At 40.3% G+C, this 12,068-nt stretch overlaps 1 protein-coding gene across 6 annotated transcripts in view; it reads right to left on the bottom strand.

Annotated features, from left to right (window-relative positions):
- Positions 1-12,068, bottom strand: part of DIP2C (disco interacting protein 2 homolog C) — a 297,916-nt gene that overhangs the window by 113,859 nt on the left and 171,989 nt on the right. For all 6 annotated transcript variants that reach the window (XM_081163465.1, XM_081163469.1, XM_081163466.1 and 3 more), the window contains exon 2: positions 1,899-1,970. In XM_081163465.1, coding sequence (XP_081019591.1) covers positions 1,899-1,970 — 72 coding nt within the window. The remainder of the gene's footprint in view (positions 1-1,898; positions 1,971-12,068) is intronic.

Genomic DNA, 12,068 nt, shown 5'->3' with positions numbered 1-12,068 from the left:
AAAAGTCGAGTTGAGGAGAGTTGGAGTCCAACAACATCTGAAGAATCAGAGGCTCCCTATTCCTGGTGTGCTAGCTTTTATTTTCTTTTTTTAAGGAGGTGTGGTGTCCACATGATTAACTTCTCCTCTCTAAACCAAAATATATTCTACATTAAAAACTAGATATCAAGGAGAAGAGTTCTAGCTCAAACTAGCCCTGTTTTCTATGTGGAGAGTTTTGATTTGATTTGGATTGGAGCTACATTTCATTATATCAACCCCCATCCGCAGTACTAAGTTTCACCACCTCAGGTGAGAAGCAGGCATGAGTCAGCCAACACGTTCAACTTGAACTTGGGCTCCCTGCCTGGAAGACCTGCTATTGCGTAACTACAACTTAAGGATAGTAACCACTCTCTCTTAGCACTCTGTGGATTCAAAGCCTGACCTGAACAGAATGCCCTGTGGTGCCACAACCACAGCAAGTGGAAAAAAGCTGGGGGGTTGCCAAGTCTCCCCTCATGTCTCGACATATCATGAACCAAGGAGAAATTGCCAAAGGGAAAAGAAGCTTTTAATGATGGGGTGTTTAAAAATATTGGGAATTCCACCACAATGACTCCATTGCAACAAGACTGTAGCAAGGCTACATGTTCTGCCACTCTGTAACATGGGAACTGGATATTGTGTTTACATAGCTATATATCTATATCTATATATTACATGACTCCCTTTTTTAAAAAAGATCCATAGAACTTATAACACACTTTCATATATACATCCAATTATAATTCTCCCTGTCAGTTTGCATATTTTCCAGGTAATTTGCAGTAGTACACATGAGTGGAAGAGTGTATTCCACCCCCTTTTAAAGAGCATTTGGAATAACTCAGTTCAAGTTTATTAGGCCTGGGGAATGAAAATGTTAATGTGGTATGCTCTTTACGTGGCACCCTAGCCCCAAGCAAAGAAATCCCATTTATTTAAGAAGAAAAAATGGCAACTGGTGGGGGCTAAAATCCCAAGAGATATGACCAACATTCCATCTAGCCCACCATACTGTCTCTGATATTGGCTATCTTGATATCCCAGAGATGCAAGCCAAGATGGATATAACCATCCCCGTTCTTTTGCTTGTCAGCATTTGATAATATGAGGCATCTTGCCTCTGAAATGAAACTTGATGCCATCTAATTAGGTTTTAAATAAGGGCAAGAACTTCTTATCCTTATCTCACAAAACGGTAGAGCCTGCCTCGTCAATTGTACAAGGTCATATACCGTTGCATCAGAGAACAGGCAGGAGAGAAAACAGAAGACCACCCACCCCACCCCCAAAGTTGGATGATCTTGGTGCCGGAGTCATCCCAACTCCTTTTCATTTGTTGTATGCACGTCTATTAAAGTTTGCTTCACCCCAAAAGGATTATAGTTGCGGCCCACAGCCTTGCAACGCTGGAGTGCCTAGGTATAAGCCACTTTAATCCTAATTGACTAGGATTTTGCTGCATGCATGATTCATTTCTGAATCCATTCCTGCTGGTGATCACTACTTCTGGGTTTCCACAAGTGAAATCTTAAATGGGGAGGGGAACCTTCTGCATATTTTATATGTTTATGTTCAATGTTTGCCCTCTGGTTCAAGTGTTTATTCCTAAATAGTTTGCTTCTTTCATTGTTTTTAAGTTTACCAAAAGGAATTTAAAATCTCATCCAGTATGTGCACCAACCACTTAATTATATGAGGAGGCGCACATTTCTACATGAGAATTGGCTGGTGGGGAAATCTACATCCATTGCATGACAGCGACAGGTTCCTTTGTGCCTCAGATAATCTCCCCCAAAGACACACATTAATATTCTGGCTTAATGATCAATACACACGACAGCGCCATGCATTGCTTGTACATTTCTACATACCCGGAGGTTGTGGCAAGTAGGCCCCAATTAATTTTGATCTCTTCTTTTCATAGCCCTTCTGTGTGATGTCACCTGCCAAGGAAAGAAAAGAGAAATCAATAAGAGCTTGAATGAAGACACAGCCTGCCTGCTTAAGTTGAGGTACCATACACTTTGCCACTGTTTGTCTTGATGATTGTAATGAACAAACAATTGAAAGCATATTACGTTCATTCTGCCTAGAAAAATCTAATTTACACTGGAGACATTTTTGGCAACTAAACACCCAGAGTAGTTTATACCGACGGGTGGAGATTCCAAGAACCGAGAGGGTTGCATTGTCATTCAGATACTCTGCCACACAAAACTATATCAGCCTTCATTAAGTTAATCAACAGTGGATTATATAGAATGCTTGGGACGTAATGGCTGGCAGAAGACATTACCAATTAGCATTTCCTCAACTATTAATGGGATTCTTTAATCAGGCATGAAGGGCACACAAAAGATTTGGAACTGTTGGTGAACTATTTAAATGACAATATAAACATTTGGCTAAGCTTCCAAGCACTATTTCAAGACAAAATGCAAAGCAGAAGCACATCGTACTTCCCACGATCAAGCTATAAAAAGACAACATTTCTATCCCTTCAGCATTGCGGCTAGGATTAGCTTTCTGACAGGTAAAACGAAATGCACAAACCCTATGTGCTCAGCTGCATGAAGCTCACCCCCCCCCAAAAAAAAGAAGAAAAAGATTAGAACCTTAGGGTATTGCTCTGATAAATGGATTAAAATGTTTAAGCATAGGTCGCGACATGGATTTTAATTTCATTTTGGCAGTCTTTTCATTAAAGACAATTGCCCCAGTATAGCCCAATTCATATTCTGTTTTATTCTCAGGTCTGAATCTAGATGTGTGCTTCAGACCAGGGTCTCTTAATTCAGCTGCTAGAAGCTGGAGCCCAGAGGCCAGGGATGCAGTACAGTGGTGCCTCGCAAGACGAAAAGAATCCGTTCTGTGATTCTCTTCGTCTAGCGGTTTTTTCGTCTTGCGAAGCAAGCCCATTGAAGGGTTAGCGGATTAGCGCTATTAGCGGCTTTTAGTGGCTTATCTGCTGATCGGATCAGCTGATAAGCGGCTTAGCAGCTTAGAAAAAGGGGGGGAGGGGAAAAAAACCAGCAGGAACTCGCAAGACATTGTCGTCTTGTGAAGCAAGCCCATAGGAAATTCGTTTTGCGAAGCACCTCCAAAACGGAAAACTCTTTCGTCTAGCGAGTTTTCCGTCTTGCGAGGCATTCGTCTTGCGGGGCACCACTGTAAATAGAAGGACAGGCTCCTAGCATTTTCACCAGGACCGGCCAATCTAGAGGCGCTGCATCGGCTTCTGTTATCAGCAGCCAACGTTGCACATTCCTGTTTCCTACCTCAGAGATTCCAGCCTCAGGACATAAGGTAGGTACTTCAAGCAACTAAGTCCCTTTGCTCAAGCGAGCAAATGAGACTTTTCATCCCACTGAAGTTTAAGCTGAAAATATTATTGGCATTCTCAGCAGTTGGCTGAGCTGACATGATGGAAGACAACACCGCAAATGCTCAGAGGACCAAGAACTCGGCAAGGAAAGCTTCACCATCCAGGTTATTTATTTATTTTAAAGAAAGGGATAGCTATCTGTCTGCCTGGACTTAAAACCTCATATAGGGTTTACTGAAAGGAAATCTATGTGGGATGGGCTGCATTGATGGGGATAAGGCCTTAGAGCATAAGAAGCCTAAGTGGCCAAGAGCCCAGAGCCACATAGCGGAAGGAAGTTGGGGGATATACATAAGAGCCTTGGGGGAGAGAAGCGTAGTTGAGAAAAGAGGCCAGGGGAGAAGGCCTGGTGGGAGCCAAGGGGTCATAGGGCTGCCAGGTGTAGGTCCTGGGTGGACTCTGGTGCCTTTAGGAATTGCATAAAAGGGGGGATTCTACCACTATTGTTGCTTCCACATCCTTGCAACATTTGGACTGGTAACAGTAAGGCGGTAGCAATGGCAAAGATACAGTGGTGCCCCGCAAGACGAAATTAATTCGTTCCGCAAGTTTTGTCGTCTAACGAATTTTTCGTCTTGCGAATCACGAAATCCCATAGGAATGCATTGAAAATCAATTAATGCGTTCCTATGGTCAAAAAAAGTCCAAACAAAGCCAAATTTGGTACAACAACAGTTTATTAACTGCTCTTTAAAGTCACACATACTGTAAAGAGCAGTTCAAAAATTGAAGGGAAAATAAATTAATTTTATAAACAAAACATGTCTTTGTTTTTAGACAAAGGAAACAAAGCCGCGAGACGTTTTCGTCTTGCGAAGCAAGCCCATAGGGAAATTTCGTCTTGCGAGGCAAATCGAAAACGGAAAAACCTTTCGTCTAGCGAGTTTTTTGTCTTGCGAGGCATTCGTCTTGCGAGGTACCACTGTACTGAATTTCACAGTTTTCACATCACATTGGGAAATAACATTTAGAGTCTTTGAGGGACAAGAGCACATCACATCTGCTAAGATTTTTATTTTAAAATGTAGAGGGATGTCTGGATCGCAGGAAACCCGAATGACTTCTATTTTACTATGATATTGATTATAAATCGTTTTCTTGCCTGCTGAAGAGATTGAGTCTCTTCCCACAGGAGCAGCTTGGTGCAAGAAATACAGGAAGAAAGTGGATGATGCGCTGTGTCTTTAACACTTGTATGGCTGGTACAAATTAAATAGGGTAAGCCTTTTCTAGAAATACCATTATGATGACATTATGTGTATCAGCTATCTTATTACTTGTGCGTGCCCCCCAGATTTACTTTTGGACCCTATACAGTACTTTAGCACAGCAGCTTGTAACATTCTGAAAGCCAAAGAGAATTTGCTAAGGGCGAACTAAAAAAGTTCATCGGATGAACTTGAACTGGTTTGTTTTGCAAAAGGATGAACTGGAACTAATTTCCTTTTTTCGATCTTGAATGAATTCCTTTTTAAAAATGAATTTTCCAAGCACTAATGAGACTACATGCAACAAAGCACATAAAGAGGACTGGAATTAACCTCCCCCAGAAGAATTAGAAAGCTGCTTTGTTTCCCCATCTAGTTTAAATACTTCACTCAGTGACCCAGCCCCCTTTCTGTGGTCATATTCATCCCAGTGCTGTTGTTTTTTTAATTTAGGTTTCAAAAGGAAAATACAGGCAGCAGGTGCTTAGGCGCTCATTAATACACAGTGCATGCAATGTGGCATTACAAAGTACATTTTCTGAACTCCCCCCTCGCCCCCCCATAGTGCACAGACAACTCTATCCAGTGTATTTTTGCAAGGTCTTGCTCAGAGATGTGTTTATTAAAAATATGTGCGCACACAAACAGGAAAGTGATATCCTGCTTTCATTTGAAGATGCTATTAAGGAAAACATTAACTGGACAGAGCATGTTTCATCACACTTTTCTTTTCCTTTGCAGAATTATACTTCTGGCATATCCCGAAATACAACCCGAAGAAGGGATGACAAGGAAATAAAACTAGTTATTGAAAGGAAGATCCTACATTTTGGTTTATCACTAACTGCAGAAGAATCGGGGAGGATATAATCTATTCCCTGGCGGCCAGATATGGAGAAGAAATGACCAATGGACAGCCTATTCCCGTGGATAGTTAGGACTGCTTGCATGTAGAGAATAGTGCCACATGAATAAGCCCCTAGATCAGTAATTTCCAGGCTGATTGTTCCTCTGGGAAGCCTGCAAGGTGGACCCGGGAGCAACAGCACTCACCCCACTCTTAATTCCCAGCAAATGGTATACAGAGGCATATAGCCTCCAACCTTGGAGGTAAAACATCACAGTGAATAGCCTTCACATTTAATGTAACACAACCTTATTTCAGATAATACAAGGTGTTTAATAGAATTAGTAGGAGGAACTATATATCAGCGAGAGAACACACTCTTCACATGCAGCAGAACCCCCTGCCATTTCTCCAGTTAAAAAAAGGGATCGGGTAGCAGGTGATGGGAAACACCTCTGAGTGAAACCCCGAACATCTATTGCCGGTCAGAGTGGGCAACGGTAGTCTATCTAGATGGACAAAATAGTCTAACCTGTACAAAGGCAGTCTCTAACAGCAGGCAAATTCTACCTGTACAGCCAAAACATTTACTGCCAGAGAGTGAAAAATCAAATGCTTCCCCAAAAAATTCAAAAATAAAGTGAGTGCACCAGCTATCAGAAACCTGGGAAACAACACCCTAGAGTTGTCTCCAGTTTGAACCCAAACAATTCAGTTGCAATAAACCACACATAAAGAACCAGACTGGAGACAGAATTTTCCATTAGACCTGCAGGCAAGAATATGAATACTACACTAGGTTGCGGTGAAGATTCGGATACTTGGGCAAAATAACAATACCAGCACAACCTTCTCGAAAACTGCATCCCAAGCTGTGGATATTATTGGTGATTGCCTTCCTCCTTCCCTCCCGAAGCCATTCTATCCTACAGATTCAAGTTCTTTACAGCTTCTTTGCTGCTGATGACTCAAATTCCCTGTCAGCATCTTGGCAAGAGAGATTCGAATGAAACAATGCTCCTCATAAACTGAGCGCTATGACTCACTGATTTCTCCCACTGATGATGCAGACAGTCTCTCTGTCTGCCCTTCCAAAAATACACAAGGAGACAAGGGGTTGCAGTTGGGAGGAAGCAAATCTGTGAAAGTGTTAAGGGGAGGAAAGGCATCAAAAGGAAACTTGATGCATTTTGTAGCCTAATGGAGACTCAAGCCAGGAGCAGAATAACTGAGAAGCAACATCCCACATGTCTAAAGGAGCTTTGGGCTAAGAGAACAGCCTCCCCTCCCGTCCCCCCTTGGCAGACCAAGTGGGCACTTACAAAACCTAAATTCGCTCTCTGAATCCCAGCTTTTGGATTGGAAATGTGTGATCGAGTACCACAGCTCTCTTATCCAACACAGCATTATCTAATATTGTTTCAGTTCAGTAACACTAATCCCATCTGTATTTACAAGAAAAATACTGGATTGAACAGTTCAGAGGAAATAATAGGATTTATACAGTACCGCTGTAGACATTAATGCATGCAACAACTTCTCTGAAATAGAGAATTTATTGTAGCTTCAAACTTTCTAAGGTTCTTCTTACCCACATTAGCCCAGTTTTATTTCCCCAATGGTACTAACTTTTCTTCTTCTTTGCTACAAGCTAGTCAGATAATGGCTGCATTTTAGTAATAAGTGACTGTAATGACTGCATTTTTCAAATTCTGAAATGTATAATATGCTCAGATTTCGCCTAAGAGTATTAAAAAGGTTAAACATCTTTTACTGCTCTTTTGTTGCAACTACCTTCTAAAGAGGTCCTAAAAAGGATAGACAACATTTACTGTTCACATTCCTTGGTAATGAAATCCAAAGAGCATTCCAGAAAATATTAAAATGCCTTTATATGTTAAGCCTGGTTACTGTATCCTCAAGTCAGTAATCCACAACCTATTCTTCTGCACAAAATAAACTTACAGTGCATACACAACATCTTACAATTTCTTTTGAGAAATGAAACTAAAATAATACGTACAGCGGCCGATTTAGTTTATGCATATTTTTCTACTTCCTCTACCCTGAACCTCCCCACCCCTCTGGCCTCCCAAATTATTAACGTTTCTACTTACCTTTAAAGTTCAATCGCTGCAGCACATTTTGAGCGCCTTGCCATGTTGTTAGTTTTTTTAAGAAACTTTACTGAACTAAAGTCCAAAGATTATAAAGTGACACCTGAGCCATCCATCCCATTCTTGAGTCAAATTTTCTAATATTTTGACAGGCAGGTGGCGAGACTAAATTGCCGCCACCATGGCTGGAAGCCAGAGGCACAGATGCACTGCTCAAAATGTAAATATTCTATACGGGGAGCACTGTGTGGTCCCTTGGTCTTCTGAGAGCTTCCTAAGAAAGGAGCAGTTGCACCACACTGCTTTTATGGCCTGGATTACTGAAACGTAAACAGAGACTGGTTCAACAGGGAAGCTTTCCATTCTCAACGTTTATTTCGTTATTTGAAGCTCTAACGGACACTTTATGTAATGAAAGCAAATCATTTCCATTTTTGGAATTTTATGGCTATTAGGATCTCTGTTGAAATGTTGTTTTCTTTCCTTTATTGCTTTATAAGGCGGGTGGGTTATCTCTGAAGAGTATTTATATATATATTGCAGCTGTTTAAAGGTCCAAATCTGCTTTGATTGGCAGCATCAGCAACAGTAGTTGTTGTTTTTTTTAATGTAGTGTGCCTACATATGGGCTGTATTCAGCTAGCCTTTACTCAGAGTACACCCACTGAAATCAATGGTCATGACTAGTTTAGGTATGTTGATTTCAATAGTTCTGCTCTGAGAAAAGCCTAGCTGAATACAACCAATTGTCTTGGAATATATATTCAAGGTAGGATTATGTGCAGCTTTAGATACAAGTTGATTTATCCTGTTATTGTGCCTTCTAGGTGCTTACCAATCCCTTTTTATTTTATTTTTGCAATCTTAGAAGATAGGAAAGGAGTTTTGCTGAGCTGCCGAGGAGCCACTATGGAAACACAGCAAGCCACCAAGTCAGAGTATGGTACTTGATACTACCTACTCTGATTTGCATCAACTCTAGTATCCTAAGCAGAGATCTTTCACGTTGCTTCCTCCCTCCTCCTTCAAAACAAATGAAAGCACAGCAACCAAGTGTTGTCTACTCTGACTGGTAGGACTCCTGAAGGTTCAAGTGAAGATCTTTGTTGGCCCTGCTACCTGAGATCCTTGTTGTTGTTGTCGTCTGGAATTGAACTTGGGGGGCCCTGATGGAAAGTACATACAATGGTACCTCAGGTTAAGTACTTAATTCGTTCCGGAGGTCCGTTCTTAACCTGAAACTGTTCTTAACCTGAGGTGCCACTTTAGATAATGGGGCCTCCTGCTGCTGCTGCCGCTGGAGCGCGATTTCTGTTCTCATCCTGAAGCAATGTTCTTAACCCGAGGTACTATTTCTGGGTTAGGGGAGTCTGTAACCTGAAGCATCTGTAACCTGAAGCGTATGTAACCTGAGGTACCACTGTACTGTATACCTTTCAGTTATAGCTGGTTGAATCACTCTGGCTTACAAATTGTGGAAGTCTCTTTCCCTGAAGAATTGCCGGAGCCCGGTTCTTAATATTCTTGGAAATATTATGGGTTTTATATTTGGGTCTTTTTGCTTGTTCCGATTTAATCACTTATTTTCCACACGCACCAGTGCAGAACCCAATTTAACCCAGATACATCAGCAAAGGAAAGAACAAGGGCCAGAAGCTTTAATTAATTAACTGGTATGAATGATTGATTAAAGTCTTAATCTCAGATTAACACTTGCTCCCTGATTAAAAGGCAGGGCTAGCAGTGAGTGAGTACTCCAGAATTTAAGATCCTTGTAGCACAACCCTATGCATGCTTCCACAAAAATAAGGCCTACTGTGTTCAGTGGGACTGCTGCTGTAGAGACTGCTCCAAAATATATGAAAAAATAAGGTTCAGGATCTATTTTACTTCTAATTTATACCTAATTTATATTTATATACAAACACACACACACACCTATTATATAGTATTTATATAATAAAATAAAGAGAATGAAGTTGGGAGAAAGAGCAGATCCAGGCATCAACATAGCTTTATATTAATCTGCTGAATTCAAAATCAGGCCCAATTATTCTTGCTTAATAAAGCAACAAAACCTGAACTGATAATTAAGATACTGTACTGCAAACAAAGCAACAAGTGATCCACAGAACGGATTAGGCAAAAGGAAAAGCAATTTCCTTTTTAAGAAAATAAATGAACATCAAACACGGTCTTGTAATTGCTTGCATGCAATCATCCCAGCACTGTACTTAAGGTTACACACACACACACACACACACACACACACACACACACACTTAACCCCTACGCAGTTCCATGTTTGCATATATCTGACAGTGTCTGAAAATATCTACCATTGGTATCTGGCAGAAATTTCCTATTATTCACTCACAATCCAGTTGTTGTTTCTCAGTAAGTTATGTTACAATGCGGCAAGACTTATGTTTTCCTAATATAGTTTATAGGTATATTTTGTTCCCTAACCTGCTTAGATCTGTTATGTTCTTGTTCCAGTTCCAAAGACAATTGCTGAAATTCCTGTTTTCAGAATGCTGCCAGGACAATAACAGGAAAACTCCTGTAACTTAATACTGATTTCCCTCTGCAGTAACGGCCATCTAAGTTTCATGACACACCGGATACTAAATGCTGTTTCTGTGGAATATTCAAATAAATTAGAATAACCAAAGTGGTAGGCTGTGAAATGCCATTTCAACACACTTTACAAACTTTACAAACTCTGGGTAGGCAAGTAGCCAAAGTACAGGCTGCTTTGACATGGAAGACATGTGACGGTAAGCATGAAGATGATGCATAGATTTTAGCACCAGACAAAGTACAAACTGATGATAAGCGCTGTTTCATCCTGCAAAGTAGGAAAAAACCCTGTGCTGTACACTAACATATACACAAAGTGCCTGGTGCTGGGTTGCCAGTGGCACACAATTTCTATAACCAACATTGGCTGCATAAACACAGAATGCTTGATCATGGTTTGTTTTCCTGGTTAAGTGTTCTGTTTGCATCGTTTTGTTCATGGTTTGTAACAGTTTAGAGTTGCATGCAAAACCTGCTCCCTGTCCACCTTCCTCCTCTGCTGTGGTTGCGAAGAGATAGGAAGCATTTGCTTACTGATTGACTGAATTCTACACTTCCTCCCGAAGGAGTTTCCATTTTTAACGAACTGTTTGTCGTTCTGTCTGAACCAGGAACTGCAGTTAAGACTTAACTATGGTTTATCTGAAAAGGCTACGATTGTAATCCATCATTTGAAGTTGGCTTAGTTCAAACCAACCCCAGTTTAAACTAAACACAACATATCCCAGTTTGAACATTGCAAACTACAGTTAGTTGAACATGGAAGCAAATGTTTCCAATATTCTCTGTGCCGCCATGCTGCATGGGTGCATGTGCATTAAACTACAGTTAAGTGCTGCGTCTTAACACAGGTCGGCCACAGTTAACCATCAAACTGGACAGGAAACCACAGCTTGAAACAGATTTTCAAACTGGTTTGTGCTAACTACGTTTAAGCATCACATGTGCACTAAGCAAACCATAGTTAAAAATGCTTCTCCTGTACAGACCAGGAGGAGTGCCTTTTCTGTTGTGAAGCTCCCTCCCCTTTTATATAAGGAAGCTGTCTGTTATACTTGGCTAATGGCAATTGCTTTTTTTAAAAAAGTTTTCTTGGGCCATTGATTACCATCTTTTTTGCCTTTGCTCTAGCTCTGTAATGCTGCTGTATTTCTTATTGTTTATAATGTATTTTATTATTTTTTGATGGAAGTCAGTATAGAAATGCTTTAAACATAAATGTATAAATAAATCTAGCTATTTTAACAGGATATTATCTACACTGTCCTGTATTTTTTGCATATCTATACAGACATAAACAGGTTTACTGTTTCGAGCAAACTAGCACAACAGAATCAAAGATGCAAGTTTGGCAACTTTTTTGTGAAAATGATCAGAATATATGACTTCTTAGAAGAAGTTGAGTTGGTAAAAATGCTGGTTTGGTATTCGTCATACACTGTGTCTCTTATCTTATGTAACAGGTATGTTTGTTTCGTACAGAAATAATTTGAAAGCAAAGTTTTCAAAGAAACCATTACTAGCTCTGCAGGTAATGAAAACCCACCCACCCCTCTCCCTGACACGTTGTGTTTTATGTCACCTATCTGCTAAATTATTTTGTGAATATTTAAAAAAAAATAGAAGTATTGCAGAATACTAAGCTGCAGGTGACCTACTTATCTTGCATTCTCTAATACAGGGTGGAGGATTTAGATACCTCCTTCCCAAATTACCTCCGTGGAAAATAAATAATATTTATTTATTTAATTAAATATTCAATCTATTTGAAAGTCTTTGTCTTTAGGAATGCTGAAAGCCTTTACAGAATGCTGAAAGCTAGAGACATTGTCCCTACATAAGGCTTATTATTGTCAGTTATAATCCCAGTTGGCTTCTCTGTTAAAACAATTGTCATATGG

The sequence above is a fragment of the Podarcis bocagei genome (genome assembly GCF_964188305.1).
Source record: "Podarcis bocagei genome assembly, chromosome: 12".
Classification (NCBI taxonomy): Eukaryota; Metazoa; Chordata; class Lepidosauria; order Squamata; family Lacertidae; genus Podarcis; species Podarcis bocagei.
This window is presented reverse-complemented; position numbering and strand designations above follow the sequence as displayed.